At 37.4% G+C, this 21,985-nt stretch overlaps 1 protein-coding gene across 1 annotated transcript; it reads left to right on the top strand.

Annotated features, from left to right (window-relative positions):
• Positions 1-504: 504 nt before the first annotated feature.
• Positions 505-21,214, top strand: MS4A14 (membrane spanning 4-domains A14). Its single transcript, XM_019037246.4, is given in 9 exon segments — positions 505-668; positions 670-774; positions 1,908-2,036; positions 4,457-4,507; positions 6,964-7,113; positions 9,943-9,999; positions 10,001-10,045; positions 19,501-21,000; positions 21,002-21,214. Coding segments are annotated over 9 exon segments (2,142 nt in total). The 5' UTR covers positions 505-635; the 3' UTR covers positions 21,074-21,214.
• Positions 21,215-21,985: the final 771 nt, after the last annotated feature.

Below are 21,985 nucleotides of genomic sequence, written 5' to 3' on the forward strand. Positions count from 1 at the left end.
TTCAAAGTTATCTACTGATTTTTATAATACAGAGAAATATGGTTAAACAGTAAGTTAGAAAATTCATCAAGTAAAAGTGAGAAACTCCTTTCAAAGGAGAGCAGAAGCGTGGCTGAGTTTAAAAAACATAGATTTTGGAGACAGGTCAAGTTGAGTTTGCCCCTTCCCCTGTCCCGTATGTCTTTGGGTGACATAATCTTGCTGTTCCTCAGTTTCAGCATTGTAGAACTGTTAAAAGAGTAAATGTTAGTGCATGTCAACACCTTCTACACAGTTCCCAGAACATAAGGAATATTCCATAAGTTTTAGTTCCTTTATAACTCATTAACATATGTATAAGGACTTGTTTCATATATACCATCTATTCTTTGTTTACCATATGTTTGTAAGCAAATTGACAAGAGAATAAGTCTTCTGGATACGGTACTTTTTACCAGGAAGATGGGGGGCTGAGCATGCTCTAGAATTCTAAAACTCTGTGACTCAACTATGATTCTGAGATTCTACTACTGAGTAGAGTCATCACTAAGGGCTCATCTCTAAGGGCTCCATGTGACTCTGGTGGAGAGGTAGACCATGATTTGGGCAGCAATGTTTGCTCACTCTTTCCCTTACTAGAGTTCTGCCATAGAATCATGGAGTCAACATCCCAGGACAGAAGGGCAACTCAACGTCATCACTATAAAACCAAACGAAACTGTATTGACTGCATTTCCCTACAGACCTCATAGCTCTCTGCTGGATTTTCTGAAGGGAGAGCCAAGAGTCTTGGGGGTAAGTCCTCTCCAATCAATAGGTCTTCCAGAAGGGGAGAAAAGAAGTTTATTTATTCATGTATGTCTGCAGAGATATGCAATTATTTTCAGGGAGGGAGTTAATTCTACTTTTCCCCCTTCACCTTACATGAGAAATTAGTACTGATCTTTGAATCCCAGCAGAGGGGGAAGCAAGAAACTAGTATAACTTTTTAAAATATCTCATTGAGGAAGTGACTTCAGGGTGTGGTAGCACCTCCCTTGAAGCTAAGAAACCATAAGTGGAGAGGTTTGACTTCCCCTTCATGCTCTTAAAGGAATTGGGAGTGCTTCAAAACCCATATTCAAAGCTCCACAGTGAACCAAATGATAAGGCATGCAAAACATTTTTCATCACAAATGCACCCAGGGGAGAGCTGTATGCACAGCCTCCATCCTTTGTACAACAGCAAAAATCATTACTTGGTGTGCCACAGCCCAGAGATGTGGCCTGGGGACAAAATCTAGACTGCCAGAGAAGTTGCGCCCTGAGAACCACTGCTGCTATTCTTTTCCCTGCAGATTCCTACAAGCTGATAGGCCCACTGGGCTATTCTCATCCCTAGTTGGGTCCATGGATGAAGGGGAGGTGAAATGCAAGCTCATCTCAGGTTCTCCACTCTATGTCATCAAACTTTTTAAACTTTTAGACAACTGGGATGAGCCCCAATTCCAAAAGCCTATACTGAGTGCTGGAAAATGTGGGGGTGGGGGCTGTTAGGATAATAATAGGATACTGGTGAGACAGAAGAAAAAACAAATGTAAAGGTGAATAGTTTATAGTCCCTGTGCTCAAGAAGCTTATAATCTGGGGGGTAGTCAGACATGTACTCAAATCTGTCTGATATAAGATTAATTGGTAACACCAGGGAAGATAGAAAATAATAAAGAATAAAAGTGAAGGATTTGAACCTGAAGGATCCAGGCAAGCAAAGTGGGAAGGAAACACATTGAACTGAGTCTCTTAACAATCTGAGAATGATTGACAAATGAGAGAGGAAGGCATTTGGATGGAGGGAAAGGTGTGCCATGGAGGCACACCCTGAGGGACGTGGGGTAGCCCACAGGGTCTTGGATACTTGTAACCTCATGTACCCATTTCTCTTCTCACAGGCTACCCAGATCCTGCTTGCTCTAATCATTGTGGGCTTTGGAACTATATTTGCACTTAATTACATCCGTTTCTCCCAAAGACTTCCCCTTGTTGTCCTCACAGGATATCCATTCTGGGGAGCACTTATTGTGAGTACTGTCGATTAGAAGCTTTGGAGAAATTGCTATAAAGATAGATTTGAACTGCTTCACGTCCTAGGGTAATGAATTCCATAAATATGGCCCTCCAGGAGACCAAAAAAGGCAGCTCCCCTCACGGCAAAAGAAGCAACTCCATTTGGTCACTGCACTACCATCATCATTGTAATAACTACTCTCAGGTGCTTAAAAGTTTCCAAATCCCTTGTGTGTATAGTAAGACATTTGCTCCTCAATACCAACCTGGGAGACTAGATGCACAAATATCCTACTTATTCCTTTGCAAATAAGGAAACTGAGCTCAAAAGTAGAGAATAACTTAAACATATCTAGCCTAGCTAGCACTCATGGAATCACAGACTCTGAAAGCTTAAAAAGAATTTTAAAATTATTATCACTCATCCTCCTTCTTAGCCCCAGAGACAACTTTATGAGTGGCACTCATCTAGATAATCATATAGCCATAAATATTATTCTTAATACAGTGCTATTTCTATCCAATCCCCACAGCCTGGATTCCTAATTTTGTGCCATAATATTTAAGGACAGACTCATGAGAGCTTCTCCTACTATAACATACACTCCTGAGAAGACAGCAGTGTTACTGTCTGTTTTAGTTGTTATATTCTGAGAACCTAGAATCATGCTTGAGGCATAGTGTGCATGAACGAAGGAATGAATCAATCAATCAATCAATGAACAAATAGGTGAAATAATAAATAAATTAGGCCACTATCTCTGACTATTAAAAATCCACAGTCTCTTTTGATAAACAGAAATACTCCATGCCTTTTCTATAATGTGCATTTCAGAAACAACCAGCAGTGTTTTCATTTTCCCAATATAAATAATGTAATATTCAATATGATTTTCAAACTATACATGCCATACTGTAGAAAATCAAACAGACCAACCCCTCACTTTCTCATTTCACAACAGAATTGTCCCAGTGTGACTCTGTGTACTCTGCATGTGTGAATTAAAATGAGGTTCTGGCCTGCTGCTTTTGAAAACTCTACTTTTCACTTAAAAGATATTTACTGAGCACATAACGCATCTTCAATGGCATCCTAGGTGCTGAGACTGAGAATACTGGAAAACAGCTCCTCTCTGAGAGAAGTGGTGAATTGTTCTTAGATTTAGACAGTTTGTCATCTAACTGGGAGATTAGACATGAGAAAGTCAAAAGTAACCCCAAATATTTGTTCCTACGCTTGTGCTAAGTGCTCTAAGAGGAGAGTTCCAGGTGCGATGTGACGGTTTAATAGACGACTCACCTGACCATGGAGATCAGGCAAGTGCTTTCTGCGTAGCTGCTCACTAGGCGAAGTGGAAGGAAAGCATCCCTGGCAAAGATAAAGCATGAGCCAAGGGCTTGATGTGGGAAAGAGTAACCAAAAGAAGACCAATGAATCTATCGTGATGGCATAAAATGAGGCTATAAAGGTAGGGTGTAACCAGGTCATGCCAACCCCTATAGTCATGTTAAGAAAATGGAACTTCAATGTGAAAGCATGGGAAAGCCACTGAACGTTTTTAAAGAGGATAGTGACATTTGAAGACTTGTTGAAGTATCATTGTGTTTTTCAAGTGAGAAATTAATTCAATTATAACAGTAAACCTAGGAGAATCCAATGAGAGGAGGCTGCAATCACACAGATGAGGAAAGAGTTTCCCAAACTAGCTTGGTGGCAATGGAGCTAGAGATGGAGAGCCTTGAGAGTGACTCGGAGGTAGAAGTGACAGGACTTGGCAATCCAATGTGGGGAGTGAAGCAGAGGGAGGTATCAAAGGTAACTTTCTGATCTCTGCAAGTCAGCTGCAGATCCTTGGACTCTAAGACCCAGATGTCCCCAAAGTCCAAGGCCAGTTCCCACAGAGAAGGTTCCCATCCCCAGAACATTAAAAAAGTAAGGGACTCCACATGGAGTGACAGAGTTCTCATTTTCCTGAGGTGGTACTAGGCTCTACGATCATGAGAAATGAGGGACTGTGATAACTACACTAGATATCAGTCCCCATATCAGCCTTTAGAGGGGTCTTCCTTGAGAAAGTCTCCCTTCACCTGCTCAGAACAGGCACAGCTCCTCCTGTTCTCTTCAAGGCCCAGAGCTCAGGAATCTCTTTTTGGAGCCCCAGCTGGACCAAACATCTGGTCCTCTGGATCTTAGAGGAGCCTGCTTGTCCCAGTTGGCCCTGGCAGAGAGCGCTTGTTCAGTGCTGAGCAAATCCAGCACAAAGTTTCTTCCTACCCTACCTACGCCTACCTTCCCTACTCCCTGATGCTCAGGTGGAAAAACGGGATGGTCTTGGAGATTCACAGACAGATATTTTGCAAATCCAAGGGAAATTATACTGCAAGGTGGTCAAACACATCACCTGTTAACTTTTGTCTCTTGTCTTCTTAACAGTTTATTCTTACAGGATACCTCACAGTAACCAATAAGAAATCAAAAATTCTGGTAAGCCACTTAAACTACATAAAATTTAAAATCTTCTATTTGTTTTATATCATCTTTACGTATGAAGCCTTTAGTAATAAAGTTACCTTTCAGGAAAATCTGTATGCATCAAAGTTGCAGTTCAGATCATTCCTATTTGCCAGTGCCACTGTTTGCCTGACAGACATTCTTACACTTGTTCCCATTTCCCTGGTCAAGTAAACTAAAAGAGTTGTTTATTGGAAACCATTCTGTATCCCTGTAATTCATTGTTTGTAATTAGGGGTAACTCCCTTCCCTGCACCCCCAGGACCCAGAAATATTGGACAACATCTGAAGACATTTTTGGTCATTACAACTGGTGTTATTGGCAACAAGTGAGTAGAGGCCAGGGACATTTCTAAGCATCTAAAATGCACAAGGCAGCCTCCCCCCAACACAAAAATTATCCAACAAAAAATGTTTATAGTACCAAGGTTGAGAAACCTTGCTCTAACCAAAACCAATCCTAAGCTCTCACTAATTCTTCCTCCCAATCCTAGCCCTATCTCCAATACCAACCGAGGCTTTTCTTTAGATCCTGCCCAAGGTCTGGAAGAAAGAGTTTGGGCATCAATGCTGGATTGTTCTAGGATTGAACCAAGGCTATCACTCACTTCTGTGTTAACCTGAAGGGAAAAGTGCCTACTTCTAAGGGTTATTTTGAGGGTTTAATGAGACATTACTTATAAAAGGCAAGATGATGCTTAAATGTTCATACTCCTTTCTAACCACTCTGATCTTATTTAAGGTCCTGGGGATGTGGGCCTCTCTGAAAGTCAGTTGAACTCTGTTCTTATGGTCCTCTGCCAATTTCCTCTAGGGATAGTTACAAGGCATAGAGACATTCTGAGGGGAGGGCGGATAAATGTTTCCATCCCTGCTTATGGAAATACATGCAGACAATGCAGATGAAGCCCCAAATGCTGTTCTCCCTGTATTGACTTCCTTCCAGAGCTGAGAAATAAACTATGGGTAAGGAAAACCTACTCCTGACTCACTGAGAGCTATGCAGATGGAGGTGCGCAGGAATGATGGAGGCAGGATGCTGAACCAGGCATCAGAAGACCTGGCTTTTCATCACAGCCCTTCCACAAACCATGAAAGTGATTGCTCACAGTCACTTACTTCCTTAATTCCATTTATCTGTAAAATGGGGATAACAACAAGTGTCCTTCCTGCAGCACAAAAGTATAATGAGAATCAGAAGAGATTAGGCTGGGCATGTTCTTTGTAAAGCCCAATACACATGAGGGATTGATTATCTAGAGACCTTAGTCTATAAAATGTCCTATAGGAGCCAAAATAGAGCCTTGAGAAAACAAGGGGACTAAAAACCAAGAGAGAGACGGCCTATCTATATGTTCCTGTGCATTTTCTGCCAAAGTGCCTATTTGCAATAAAAACCTGGGATTGAGGTAAACATTAAGTCACAAGTACACTTCTGAGGTTTGCCACACCAAGCCACAAACTTCCAGAAAGGACTGGCTGTGTAAAGGCATCATTGTATTTTCCACCACAGTAGTCATAACACAATCAATAAAGGTACAGCAAATACCTGATGAATGGAAATGTGAAGCTTTTCTTTGTTTTTCCTTTAAAAGAGTGATATCAGTCCTGGGAGTGGGTAGGAAGGAACAAATCAGATGACCCCCTTCCTGTAAAGGAACTCGGATATACATACCCCACCCACCCACACTCCCCTCCAAAAAAATAGGAATGAATAAAGGGAATTGGGTGGGGCAATGTGAAATATTTTTATTGCAACAATGAGTTCAAGAAAAAACACCTTTAAACTCCAGTCCAAATAGGTTAACATCTTTAAATGTTAACGATTCTGTTGATCATTGCTTGAATTCTCCCAGGGAATGACTGTAAACCGCATGATTGCAGGATGTCACCTCTTTTGTTCATTTTTGTTTCTCCAGGGCCTAATGCAGTACTCACATGTATCTGGTGCACATTAAATATTTATGAAATAAATGAATAAATGGATACTACCCTAAAAGTTAGGTGACACATTCACATTTTTAAAGGCAGAAATTGAGATTCCAGGAGATTAGGTTACTTGCCTAAGGTCCTAGTGAAACTTGGACTTGAAATGAGGTTTCATTTCCAAGCAAAGATATTTGCTAACACATTGTACTGCTTCCAGATTATGAAAGATGGTGGTGATAAAATGAGATAAAATGGGATAAAATGAACATTTTCTTTAGCATTAGCCATAGAGCATCCTTAGCCCATTCTAAAACTTGGTTTGTCTTCTGACTTTAATGAGTTAGAATTTAGTTTATTAAGCCTTCCAGTCATACTGACCTGATAGAACAACTCTTCCCTGAGAAGTATCTGGAAAGATAAAAGCATTAAAAATTTCTTACAAGATATTTTTGCTTTGGTTTCGATCTTATTTATTTTATCATTTTTAAACTATCTTTCAGGGTCAAGGTGTCACGGGCATGAATGTTATCAGCTCCTTGGTTGTGATAACTGGGATTACTTTCACCATTCTCAGCTACAGACATCAAGACAAGTACTGCCAGATGCCATCCTTTGAAGAAATATGTGTTTTTGGTAGAACTCTTTTCATTGTAAGTGTTCTTATTTTGCATGAAGAATCTCTAAAATCTTCTCTGAACTGTGTCCATGATGTAATGATTCACTGATTTTTATTTTATTAAATGAAGTTGTGTCAGCATTTGAACTGACAGTTGAGAAGGGTACTGTGGGGTTACTGTTACAATGGTTAAGGAGCGATATTTTCTGGACTTGAATCCTGTTCACACAAGCTTGTCACCTTGGCCTAATATTGTATTCTCTCTAAGCTTCGGTTTTCCTCAAGTGGAAAATGAACATAATGAGAATGCTTACCTCATGGGTTGTTGTGAGGATTGCTTAAATTAAAACAGTACCTTGCACAGTTAAATAGTCAGTAGGTTTAGCTAATACAATTATTATGGCCATAGATTGAATTAAATTTTACTGTTTCAGCATTAATGAACAAAATGATCTAAAAGTTTGCTCAATAACACTGAGATCAAAATACAGTGGGGGAAGGTATTTAGAAGTCATTTAATAAAATAAGGATTTTTATAAGCTTAAGACATACATTATTTCACATAATTGTGGCAATTTTATTCATTAAAGCAGATGAGAGATCTTTTACCAGGAAATGTAGTTGTCTGTGCAATTTAAAGTATTTATCTAACAAGTAATCAGTGACATTATTTTTAAGCATGTCAGTGACTCCAATAGCCCTTTCTCTCTAGTTCCCTAAGCAAGTCCTGGGGTTTTATTTTATTCCTACCAGCTATATCTTGAAGCATGGGTTCTATAATTTGAAGAATATTTGAATCCGTTAGAAGGGAAATAAAGTGGAATCACAGAAAACGGTCTTCCTCAGTAAATAAGAAATGAGAAGTTAGTTCCTGAATACAAGAGGTAATTTAATCCTCACAATCACTCAGTGAAATGGTCCCAGGGACTCTCTCATGTGTTCTGAGATAAATTCTAAAATTAGACTCATGATAGATTACTAAAGAAAGCCAGAAAACAACATAAGCGATAAAACCCTGTCCTAACTGGACCAGGAACATGATACAACATTATAATTCTTGGCCACTGCTGAATGGACAGGAGGCAACTACTGTTTGTTATGTTGGTATACACGAGGAAGAACTTGTATATACCCGAAAGGGTTAAATCTCCAGATATATGAAATTCCGCTATTTCCTGCTGTCCATGGATGGGTATTGCAAGATTAGTTACCTGCATACAGAACCATGAACAATCTCTTCCTAGTTCTCACTTACATAACTTAACAATTTCTTGCTGTAACCCAAACATCATAAGCTAAAAGAGCCAGAACAGTGGGCTTTAGATGTCTCTTGGACTGACCCCTGTCCTAAAGACCAATCTATTGTCTATACTGTGGCTAGAGTAATCATTTAAAAATGTATATCTGAGCCATTACTTAATGGCTTCCTGTAAAACGTATGATGATTAAGACCCAAGTCTTAACAGCCTTACCAAACCCTGTAACACCTATCCTACCTATCTTTCCAACATTATTCCAGGACTTCATCCTTCTCACTCCTCCACACTCCAGCCACTTCCTATAATCCCTTAATGTGTCAAGTATCCACGGCCCCAAGATGATCATAGGATCAGCTTCTTCCAGCTTCGAACGGTCACCAGGCCAGTTATACAATTAACTCATCCTCATACTTAAATCTCAACTGAAATACCACTTCTTTAAGGAAGTTCTTCCTGACCTCACCCCTATGCTCATATCTGCATAGATCCCCCATTAGAGTAGCGCATAGCTCCCAATCCTTCTTCACAGCATTTATCACAATTTAGTTAGGTAAATAATTATCGAATTACTTGTTATTGTCTGCCTCCCTTACCATGATGTAAGTTCTACAAAATCCAAGACCAGGTATATCTTGTTCAATGGAGAAAGTCAGTAAATTGCATACAATAGGGTCTTCATACATTTCAGTTTTACCAACAAATATTGAATATTTAAGATTTTGGGTGTATTGCAGGGAAACCAAGATTCAGAAACACACAGTTATTTGTTCAAGGTTAAGTGGGACTTTGGACCCACTTTTTTTTTTTTTTTTGAGATGGAGTTTTGCTCTTGTTGCCCAGGTTGGAGTGCAATGGCACGATCTCGGCTCACCACAACCTCCGCCTCCTAGGTTCAAGCAATTCTCCTGCCTCAGCCTCCCGAGTAGCTGGGATTACAGGCATGCACCACCAGGCCCAGCTAATTTTGTATTTTTAGTAGAAAGGGGGTTTCTCCATGTTGGTCAGGCTGGTCGCAAACTCCCAACCTCAGTTAATCCTCCTGCCTTGGCCTCCCAAAGTGCTGGGATTACAGGCGTGAACCACCGTGCCCGGCCGACCTTGGACCCACTTTAACTCAGGTCTTTCTGTCTTCATAGTTTAAACTTTTGAGACACCATAAGGTACCATGTTACTTCTCAATATAAACATTACCTTAAAGCAAAATGGGCAAAATGGCAATCTGTGGGCTATATCCAGCCTGTATATATGTTCTATCTGGCTCTTTAGGGAAAAACAAACAAAATAGGCATTATGGTATCCATGTTCCCACATGACAGCAATTGGCTGGAATTGAGTAATGGATGCCTCCTATGAATACTATTACTCTCTACTCTTTCCCTGTTTAGTTCACAATGACTGCCCAGCTCCCATGGACATTGGAGTTTGTTATCCCTGCCTCATCAGAAAGACACAAGATGAAAATTGTGCAGTGTCTGATGGCTACAGAACCATCCAAAATATGGGTTTCCCATACTTGGTGATAGAGTGTAAGGGGTTCTCAGCTTATATATTTAAAATAACAGCTCTCATTTCAAATGCCATTTATTTCTCCTCATTATTTGCAGGGAATTTTGTTAATCTTACTGATCATCAGCATAGCAGAGCTCAGCATCTCTGTGACTATTGATTGCATCCTTTAGAAGCAAGTGCTGGACACAGTCAGATGAGGTGTGTTCTGATGTCTCTTAATATTATTAAGAGAACAGGTTCCTGTTCCTGTTGGGATACTGCACACAATGATGTCTGATTTATTAGTAGGAAGAGCAGCATGCTCAGATGCTGAAATAAAACATCTAAATTTAGGAAGGTCAGAGAGGGGCAAGCTTAAGATTGAAGCTCACCCCACCATCTGAAACAACTATGCTTTCCTTTCTTGTACTATCTGCTTTATACTCAGTCATCTCTGTTAAGACATAGCTCCTTATGTCTCTGCCAAAAATATGTAATATCAGACTTAACGGGAACCCAAATTACTGTGACATGGGGTGTGTATTCTTGGATCATAAGATGTGTGACACAGTTCCACCACCACAAAAGAAATAGGAAAAAAAGCTATTAATACTGATACTACATAGTATTTATAATAATTGTTATAGATTATATTTACTGAATTCTGACTATGTCAGTCACTGTTATAATCACTGAGCACCAACTTAATCTTAACAAAACTATTATAACATCTTTATTTTACATATGAAGGAAGTAAGGCACAAAGAGGCTAAACTAACCTCTCCAGTATCACAAAACATCAGGATTCTGACCCCTGTGATATGTCTCCAGAGCCTGCTCACTAAGTCCCAAATACCAGTACAGGCCTTGTGATTTATGGAGTTTTCATTTCTCTCTCTAGCTCTCTCTTTTTTTTTACATCAACTTTATAGAGGTATCATTTATAAACAACAAAATGTACCTATGTTTAGCTACCATCACAATCAAGGTATAGTGCATTCCTAGCATCCCGGAAGGTTCACTGGAACCCCTTTGTAGTCAATGTTCTCATCATCTAGATTGGTTTTGACTTTCCAAAATTTCATATTCATGGAATCATAAGTACTCTCTGTATATGGCTTATATGGCTTCTTCCACACAGAAATATGTTTTTGAGAGTCATCCATGCTGTTGCCTCTATCAAGAATTCATTCCCTTTATGTATGGGTACACCACAATTTGTTTATCAATTTACCTTTTTTTTTTTTTTTTTTTTTGAGTCAAGACCTCACTCTATCACCCAGGCTGGAATGCAGTGGCACTGTCTCGGCTCACTGCAGCCTCAATCTCCTGGACTCAAGCAACCTTTCCACCTCAGCCTCCCAAATAGCTGGGACTGCAAGCATGCGCCACCACCCCCAGCTAAATTTTTTTTGTATTTTTTTTGTAGAAATAGGGTTTTGCCACGTTGCCCAGGCTGGTCTCAAACTCCTTGGCTCAAGTGATACACCCACCATGACCTTCCAAAGTTCTGGGATTACAGGTGTGCGCCACTGCGCCCAGTCCATTTACCTTTTGATGGGTATTTAGATTGTTTAAAGTTCTGAACTATTATCATAAGTTACTAAGAATATTTGAGTTCATATGTTTGTGTGGACATAGTTTCATTTCTCCTGGAGTGTTGCATCTAGGATTTGATTGCGAGTTCATATGGTAACCAGATGTTTAACTTTATAAGAAAATACCAAACAGTTTGTCAAAGTGGCTGTATTGCTTTTCATTCTCATCAACAATATGTGAGAGGGGCAGTTGCTCCATAATATCATTAACACTTGAAACTGTCAGTTTTATTAATAATTTAGCTATTTTAGTTGGTATGTAGTGGCACCTCATTGTAGTTTTAATTTACATTTCCCTAATGACTAATGATGATGACACTCTTGCTATATGTTTATTATCCATTTGTGTATCTTCTTTTGAGATGTCTGTTCAAATATTTAGCTGAATTTTATTGGATTATCTTCTTCTTATTGGCCTTATAGCAGCCTAATTAATTCTTAATACAAATCCTTTACAAATATTTTTTCACACTGTGACTTGCCTTTTCATTTTCTTAATAGCTTCTTTGAAAAAAAACAAATTTGATGAAATTCCATTTATCATTTTTGCTTTTACGGTTATGGTTTTTGTGTTCTGTTTAACAAGGTTTTCCCTACCCCCAAATCATGAAGGTTTTCTTCTATCTTTTCCTACAGAAGTTTTATAATTTTAGCTTTTGCGTTTAGATGTATGGTCTATTTTAACTTAATTTTCATGTACAGTTGTAGGGTAAGGTTAGAAGTTAATGCACATCCCCCCTCATGGAGATATCCAGTTGTTAACGCCATTTGTTGAAAATGCAACGCTTTCCTCCATCACCTTGGTATTTTTGTTGAAAATCAATTTACTTATTATTTATTTGTAGGTCTCTTTTGGATACTTTTCCCTCTGGCCACTATGTCTATCCTTCCACGTATTCTACACTCTCTTAATTTCTGTATCTTTAGAGTAATTCTTTTGCATTGTGGTGAAATATATGTAACATAATAGGTATCATTTTAGTCATTTGTTCAAATAATTGAATACATTAATAATGTTGTGTAACTCTCACCACTATCTATGCCCCAAAATTTTTCATCATCCCCAACACAAACTCTGTACCACAAAACAATCACTCCCCGATTCCCCTCCTGATTGCCCCTGGTACCCTCTATCCTACTTCCTATATTATGAATTTGCCTTTTCTGGAGACCTCATGTAAGTGGAATCTTACAATATTTGTCTTCTCTAACTGGCTTATTTGAGTAAGCATAATATTTTCAAGATTAATTCATGTTGTAGCATATATCAAAATTTCATTCCTTCTATGACTAAATAAAATTCCATTTTGTGTATATACCATATTTTGCTTAGCCATTAATTTGTTGATGGACACAGATATTTCTGCCTTTTGCATATTGTGAATAATGCTGTTACGAACATTGGTGTAAAAATATCTGCTCAAGTCCCTGTTTTCAATTCTTTTGGATATATACCTAAGAGCGAAATTGCTGGCTCATATGGAAGTTCTGTGTTTAATGTTTTGAGAAAATGCCAAATTGTTTTTCACCTTGGTTGCACCATCTTACATTTCCACCAGCAGTGTACAAGGATTCCAATTTCTCCACATCTCCATCAATACCAACCAACAGGGGAAAAGGGGGAGTAATTATTTTCCATTTATTTTTAATTTTCAATTTATGATTGACACATAATTGTACATATTTATGGGGTACAGTGTGATGCTTCAATGCATGTTACATTTTCTAATGATCAAATCATGGTAATTACCACATTCATCACTTTAAACATCATTTCTTTGTAGTGATGACATTCAAAATTTTCCCTTCTAGTCACCTGGAAATATACACTACGTTGTAATTTGCTATAGTCATGCTACTATGTATAGAACTTATTCTTACTATCTATAGTAAGTAAGAACTTACTCTTCCTGTCTAGAATTTTATACCCATTGACCAATCCTTCCCGGTCCTCTCATCCTCCCTACCTTCCCTAGCCTCTGGTAACCACTATTCTAGTCTTCACTTCCATGAAGTCAACTTTTTTAGATTCCAAATGTGCGTGAGATCATGCAGTGTTTGTCTTTCTCAGCCTGGCTTATTTCACTTAATATAATGTCCTCCAGGTTAATTCATGTTGCCACAAATGACAGAATTACGTTCTGTTTCATGGCTGAATAGTATTCTATTGTTTGTGTGTGTGTGTACATTATATATATGTAATATATAATGTATATTTTATATATATATATTACATTTTCTTTATTCATTTATGTGTAGATAGGCATTTAGGTTGATTCCTCATCTTGGCTCTTGTGAATAGCACTGCAGTAAATATGGGAGTACAGATGTTTCTCCAACTGTCTTCATTTCCTTTGAATATATACCCTGTAATGGGATTTCTGGATCATATTTGTTTTTATCATGGCCATCTTTTTTTTCTTTCTTTCTTTCTTTCTTTCTTTCTTTCTTTCTTTGCTTCTTTCTTTCTTTCTTTCTTTTTCTTTCTTTCTTTAATTTTTATACAAAGACTATGTCACTTAGGCTACAGTGGCACAAGATCATAGCTCACTGCAGCCTCAAACTCCTGGGCTTAAGTGATTCTCCTGTTTCAGTCTCCTGAGTACCTGGGATGAAAGGCATGTGCCACCACACCCACATAAATTTTTATTTTTATTTTTATTTTTGTAGAGACAAGGTCTTGCTATGCTGTCAGGGCTGGTCTTGAACTCCTGCCTTTAAGCCATCCTTCCCCCTTGGCCTTCCAAACTGCTGGGATTAAAGGCATGAGTCACTACACCCAGCCTTATATAATGGCCATCTTAATGGGTGTGAAGTGGTATCTCATACTTTTGATTTGCTTTTACCTAATGATTTGATGTTGAGCATCCATGTATACATCTTCTTTGGAGAAATATCTGTTATAGTCTTGCCTGTTTCTTAATTGGGCTGTTTGTTTTTTGTTGTTGAATTGTAGAGTTCTTTATATATTCTGGATCTTAGTCCCTCAGTAGGTATATGATTTGCAAATATTTTCTCCTATTCTGTAGGTTGTCTTTGCACTTTCTTGATGACTTTTGATGCACAAAAGTTCTTTATGAAGTATAATTAATCTATTATTTTGTTGTTGTTTTCTGTGCCTTTCTTGTCACATCCATGAAATTATTGCCAAATTGTCATGAAGATATCTTCCAACTTTTTTCCATGAAATGTATGGTTTTAGCTCTTAGGCTTAGTGTCTGATTGATTTTGAGTTAATGTTTGTATATGGTATAAGGTAAGGGTCCAACTCTATTCTTTCACATGTGGATGCCCAGTTATTCCAGCATCATATGTTGAAAAAATTCCTTTCCCCATTGAATATTCTTGGTGTCTATGTTGAAAATTGATTTACTATATATGTGATATAAGTGAGCATTTATTTCTGAATGATTCCATTGGTCTATATATCTTCCCTTATGCCAGGTACCATATTTTTTGGGGTTTTTTTTTTGTTGTTGTGTTTTGTTTTTTGTTTTGATGGAGTCTTGCTCTGTCACCCAGGCTGGAGTGCAGTGGTGAGATCTCAGCTCACTGCAAACTCTGCCTCCCGGGTTCAAGCAATTCTTCTGCCTCGGCCTCCTAAGTAGCTGGGACTATAGGCGCATGCCACCATGCCAGGCTAATTTTTGTATTTTTAGTAGAGACGAGGTTTCACCATATTGGCCAGGCTCATCTCGAGCTCCTGACCTCAGGTGATCCACCCGCCTCGGCCTCCCAAAGTGCTAGGATTACAGGCGTGAGCCACCACGCCCAGCCCTGTATTGTTTTAATTAGTGTAGCTTTACAGTACGTTTCAAAGTTGGAAAGTATAATCACTCAAACTGTATTATTCTTTTTCATTATTGTTTTGGCTATTCAGGGCTTCTTAAAATTCAATATGAACTTGAGGATCCATTTTTCCATTTATAAGAAAAAGATTGTTGGAATTTTGATAGAAATTGTATTGAATCTGTATATTGCTTTGAGCAGCACTGACATCTTAACAATTTTAAATCTTCTTATACATGAACACAAGATGTCTTTTCATTTATTTAGGTCTCTAATTACTTTCAGCAATGATTTGTATTTTTTAGCATAGAGGTCTTTCATCCCATTGGTTAGATTTATTCTAAAGTATGTAATTATTTTAGGTGGTATTATAAATGAAATTGCTTTTTAAATGCTATTTTTATATTGTTTATTGCTGTTATACAGAAACAACAATGATTTTTTGTGGGTTGCTCTTGTATCTTGAACCTTGTTGCAATCCTGTATTAGGTCTAGTAGCTTTCCTGTGGATTTGGGAGGATTTTCTATATAGGAAGATCATGTCATCTGGAAATAGAGATGGCCTTAATCTCCTCTTTTCTAATTTGGATGAATTTTACTTCTTTTTGTTTTCTAATAGCTCTAGCTAGAACTTTTAGTACAATATTTAATAGCAGCAGTGAAAGAAAGCATTCTTATATAGTTCCTGATCTTAGGGGGAAAGCTTTTAATCTTTCACCACTGAGTATGATATTGGCTGTGGGTGTTTTATAAATAAACTTTACATATTGAGGAATTTTCCACCTCTTCCTAGTTTTATGAGAGGTTTTCTCATGAAAGGCATTTCATCAAATGCCTTTTCTACTCCAAGTGAGATGACTGTGTGGGGGTTTTCCAACATTATATTAATGTAATGTATTACATTTATTGATTTTCTTATTGTACCATCCTTGTATTTTGCTTATAAATTTCACTTCATCATATGAATAATCCTTTTCTAATATTTTGTTGGCAATTTTTGTATCTACACTTATAAAGGATATTAATCTGTAATTTTCTTTTCTTGTAGCATAATTATCTGTTTTTGGTATCAAGGTAATGGTGGCCTCATAGAATGAGTTAGGCAATTTTCCCTTCTCTTCAAGTTTTCAGAAGAGTTTGAGAATAATTGTTTTTTTTTTTTCTTTAAATTTTGGTAGAATTCACTGGTGAAGCCATCTGATCCAGAAGTTTCCTTTGTTAGGAACTTTTAGATTACGAATCTTTTTACTTGTTATGGATCTGTAAAGATTTTCTATTTCTTCTTGAATCATTTTAGGTAATTTGTGTGTTGCAAGGAATTTGCCCATTTCTTACACAGTATCTGATTTCTTGGCATATAAGATTTTATAGTATTCTTTTACAATACTTTATACTTTTACTCTCTATAAGGTCAGTAATAATGTCTTACTTTTATGTCTTGTTTTAGTTGTTTTATTGTCTTTTTGCTTTTCAGTATAGGTAAAGGTTTATCAATTTTGTTGATCTTTTAAAAGAATCAACATTTGGGTTCATTGATTTTCTCTATTGTTTTTCAATTCTCTATGGAGATTTCTCTTCTGCCCCACTAAAATTATGCTAGAGTAATTCTTGAAATCAGATAGTGTAAATCTTCCAACTTTGTTCTTTTTCAAAATTGTTTTGGCTGTTCTAGGTCATATGAATTTCCATATAAGTTTTAGAATTAGTTTATTGATTGCTACAAAAATCTTGCTGGGATTTTGGTTGGAATTGTACTGAGCCTATAGATAATTTATAAACAATTTACTTCTTAGTAATATGTAGTCTTCTGATCCATGTCCATGAAACATGTCTGTATTTTCTTACATCTCATTTATTCTCTCAGCACTATTTTATTATTTACAATGTATAAGTCTTATGCATACTTTGTTAAATGTATCTGTAATTATTTCATTTTTTCTTGATATTGTACATGGTATTTTTAATTTTATTTTTTAAATGTTCATTCCTACATATAGAAATGCAATTTATTTTTATATACTGGTCTACTACGACCTTTCTAAACTAACTTATTAGTTCCCATAACTTTTTTTTAATAGAGTTTCTAGAATTTTCTTAGTAGATAACCATTTTAAGTATTAATAAAGACATTTTTACTCCCAAACTTTATGCCTCATTTTTCTTGCCCTATTACACTGTGTAGTCTCCAATACAATGTTTAAAATAAGTGATGAAAATAGTCAATCTTTCCTTGTTCTTGATCTTAGGGTGAAAATGTTCAATATTTTACCCTTAAATATGATGTTTTTTTGTAAGTTTTTTACAGAGTAAATTTACCCTGTTGTGCAGATTTTTTAAAATCATGAATGGGTATTGGCTTTTGTCATTTTTCATCTCATGCTTTCATCTTTATTGTATTATCTGTATATTATACAACTAGAGGAGAGTACAAACCCTGTTTTAAGCCCTTTAGAAACAATACTAAAATAAGTTACTTACACTAAATAACTCTTCAATTGAATTTAGTGAATACAGATCTTTAATCCACTAATGGCACAGTAATGTGCAAAGTACAACAGGGGATTCAAAAATAATAAAATATGTACCTTGATCTCAAGAAAAGGAAAGGGAAAGTGAACTCTACATTTACGGAGAAATTTCTCTGTGCCAGTTTCTGTGCTTGAAAGTATTATTTCATTTGGTCTTTAGTCTTAGCCACCCTGAAGTAGGAAGTAGGTGACGTTATTAATACAAGAAGCTAGATCAGAGAGGAAAGCACAGGACCTCAGATTCAACTACAATTTTTAAATCCTTCCCAGGTAAACAGCTCTACGATACTGGTCTGGTTATTTAACATCTCTAAACCTCAATTCCCTCAATTCTAAAAGAAGGATAATAACTTCATAGGGATGTCATACCAATTTTTGTGATGACTTTGGAACATTGTCTAGCATCTGGTAATCACTGAGTTCTCATTAATGGATGAGGAAATTTAAAATCATAGCACTTAAGAGCTTTAATAAACAGAGAAACTATAATTCTTTCTTCCAAACCTCTTTTTAAGTGGAAGAATAAATTAAAATCCACATGAAACAAAAGTTTGAGGATTCTTAGAAATATAGAAATCTCTTCCAAAGTACCATTTATACTCACATAAATAGTCCTCCAATAGGGATAAAATATAGGTGTGAAAAACTAGTTAGAAGAGTGGGAAATGCAATGTATTATTTCAGAGAATGTGTAGATTCTCAATCTAGGCCTGCTATTAGCGAACGAGGTAAGCATAATTAATTCATTTAATCACTGAGTTCTGATCCACTTCATCAAATAGAACAAGTAGTCTATTCTGACTCTATGAATTATCTCAGAAAGGTGTAATTCATGGAGTCAGAATAAAAAGCAGCAGGTTGTGCTGCAGTAACAACCTCCTAAAAATCATAATAATAAAAGGAGAACTAATGGGAAGCATTGCAGGTTGTATCAGATGTGGTCACTTAGCTGTTTAAAAAACTCCAATTGCTTCCTCTTATTTGTAAAGGAAAGTCCAAATTTCCTAGCCTAGCATACCACCTAATAATATCAGTAATATCTAACTGCTTACCATCTGCCATCACACCATGCTATATCACAACATTGTGTTTTTGTACCCGCTATTCCACTGCTGCTTCTACCTGGATTCTGACTCCTGTCTTATTTCATCTTACCATCTATGCCTGAGTAATTCCTACTCAGCTGTTAAGATATAGATTAAATATTGCCTCTTCTGTAAAGCATTTCCAAGTTGTCTCAGAATTAGGTCATCTTCTACGTTCCCATAAAGCACTAAGTACCTATTTACGTAATTGCATTTGCTGAATTGTATTACTATTATCTATTTATATGTTGATGTACAGATAGTTGTGAGCACCTTAAGGGAAAATCCCACATCTAATTGTCTTTGATTCCCAGCATTTAGTTCATCTGGGTGATCAATAAACTATTATAGATTAAGCATGAATATATGAATATTGACTAGATGATATAAAATGTCTCAGAAGCTTTATAATATTAAGTATGGGAGGAATTTTTGAGGCAATCTTAATCAAATTCCTCTGTTCAATATTTGAAAGACTAAAAGGTGATGACTTTTCTAAAATAATACCAATAAGTTAATGGTAAAGGCAGGACTGGCATTCGTTTTCTGCCTTCTCATTTAGATGTTATTTCCTATCTACTGTCTTAAGTCAGAAATGAAAAGTAACTTGGAAAACAAAAAAAAAATCAGACATGATTCTGTCATATTAATTACCCTCATCTTTGCTTTTATAGGTTCTGTTTTTCTTGCCTTCGGATGTTACTCAAAATAGTGAACAACCTGCCCCAGAAGAAAATGATCAATTACAATTTGTGCTTCAAGAAGAGTTTTCCAGTGATGATTCAACAACAAATGCACACTCTGTTTTCTTTGGAGGCTATGCTTTCTTCAAGTTAAGACTCTCTAGAAGTCCTTTAGTCTCCCAACCAGGTAATAAAGGTAGGGAATTTGTGCCAAATGAACAAAAGCAAAGTATCCTTCCATCTCCCAAATTTTCAGAGGAAGAAATTGAACCTTTGCCTCCCACACTAGAGAAAAAGTCCTCAGAAAATATGTCCATTCAGCTAGACTCTACATTTAAACAAATGAAAGATGAAGATCTACAATCTGCTATTGTACAACCTTCCCAAATGCAAACCAAGCTTCTGCAGGACCAAGCTGTGTCACTCCAAGTTTTTCCATCCCATTCTGCACTAAAACTCGAAGATATATCACCTGAAGATTTGCCATCCCAAGCTCTACCAGTAGAAGGCCTGTCAGAACAAACCATGCCATCTAAGTCTACATCATCCCATGTCAAACAGTCTTCTAATCTGACAGCTAATGACCTGCCCCCTCAAGGCATACTATCCCAAGACACATCATCTCAAGATATGCTGTTTCATGACATGACATCCCAAGACATGCAATCCCTATATATGCTATCTCAAGACACACCATCCCACGCCATGCCACCTCAAGACATACCTTCCCAAGATATGCTATCCCAAGCTCTATCAGCGCATGCCATATTACCTGAAGCCTCAACATCCCATATTGTGCAGTTCCCTGAAATACAACACCTACTTCAGCAGCCCCCAGATCTTCAACCAGAAAACACTGAACCTCAAAACCAGCAAATTTTACAAATGTCATATCAAGATATTAGATCAGAAGTTATGGAAGAGACCAAAGAATGGAAATCTGAGGAGGAACTCCATAGAAGAAAATCCTCAAGACGGCATTCCTTAAACCAGGAAACCAAAGCCTTGCAATACTTAAGGAGACATTCTTTAGACGTGCAAGCCAAAGGCCAGAAATCCTCAAAGAGGCATTCCTTAGATCAGCAAAGCAAAGGCTGGCAATCTCCAAAGCGGAAATCCTTAGACCAGCAAATCAAAGACTGGCTATCCCCGAAGAAGCACTCCATAGATAAGCAAGCTCAACTTAATCAAACTAAAGAGCAACTCCCAGATCAGCAAGCTGAAGATCAGCAAGCCAAAGGGGAACAATACCCAGAAGGACAATCTAAAGATGGACAAGTTAAAGACCAGCAGACTGATAAGGAGCAAAACTCAAAGAAGCAAACCCAGGATCAGCAAACTGAAGACCAGCCGGCCCAAGAGAAGAAATCCCCGAAAGGACAATTCCAAAATGTTCAAGCCGAAGGACAGCAAGCTCAGGTGGAGAAAGTGCCAAAACTGTTATGTCAAGATTCAGAATCCCAAATACAGCAATACCAATTCTGGCAATTCCCACAAAAGCAATCTCCAGGCTGGACAACCCAGGACTGTCAATCTTTTGGCCAAGAATCCCCTGACTGGATAACTCAGGGCTGGAGAAACAAAGATTATAAAGCACGAGAATGGCAATTTGAAATGAAGCACTGGCAAACACAGGATCTATTAGAGAAAGAAGCCCTAAAGCAGAAAGCTCTATACCGAGAAGTCCAAACCCAGCACACAACAGCCCAACATAACCTAGAATGTCAAGACACTCAAGATAAAGACCAACAAGACCTTCAATCCAGAGTTACACAAAAAGGAGATATGTACACTAGAGACATCAAACCAGGGGACATGAAATGTATAGGGCAAACCTCAGGGGACCTGCAATCAGAAGACATGAAGGCAGATTTTCATTCTTCTTCTGGCCAAAGCTCAGTACAAGACACATGTTTAGCCTATTTGTCCAATCTAGATTCAGAACAAGATGTGCAACCAGACACTTCAGCTTCCTCAAATTCATATAAAGAAGACGTGAATTTAACTTCTACTTCATGTGATCCAAAAGATCAACAGCAATCTGAAGACTCTGACTAACATGCAGAATCTACCCAATACCACACTGCCCCCATTAATGGAATTAAATTGGGAAAAACAATATTGCCTCCTCCAATCTGTGTTCTTAACTGTGGTTGCCACCTCATTAACTTACAAAAAAATGAAGGGCATGCTGAGCACTCAAACAATTTGTTCTTACTTAAAATAAAATGACAACAAACCAAATGTTAACACTGTATCATCACTTTATGTATGTGAAGAAATAATTCACATGTATATTCCTTGTCATCAAAGTTAGTGCTTCAGTTTATAATCACGATTTCATTTTATAACTTAATGTTTAATGGCCCTACTTTGGTATGATGCTAGTATTTTTCATCTCCCCCTTTTGGCATTATAGGAGTTCAGAAAATCAACCACAGGGAAGTCTATGAAGGCTCTCTAAGGGTTCAAGAAC

The sequence above is a fragment of the Gorilla gorilla genome, chromosome 9, assembly GCF_029281585.2.
Source record: "Gorilla gorilla gorilla isolate KB3781 chromosome 9, NHGRI_mGorGor1-v2.1_pri, whole genome shotgun sequence".
NCBI lineage: Eukaryota > Metazoa > Chordata > Mammalia > Primates > Hominidae > Gorilla > Gorilla gorilla.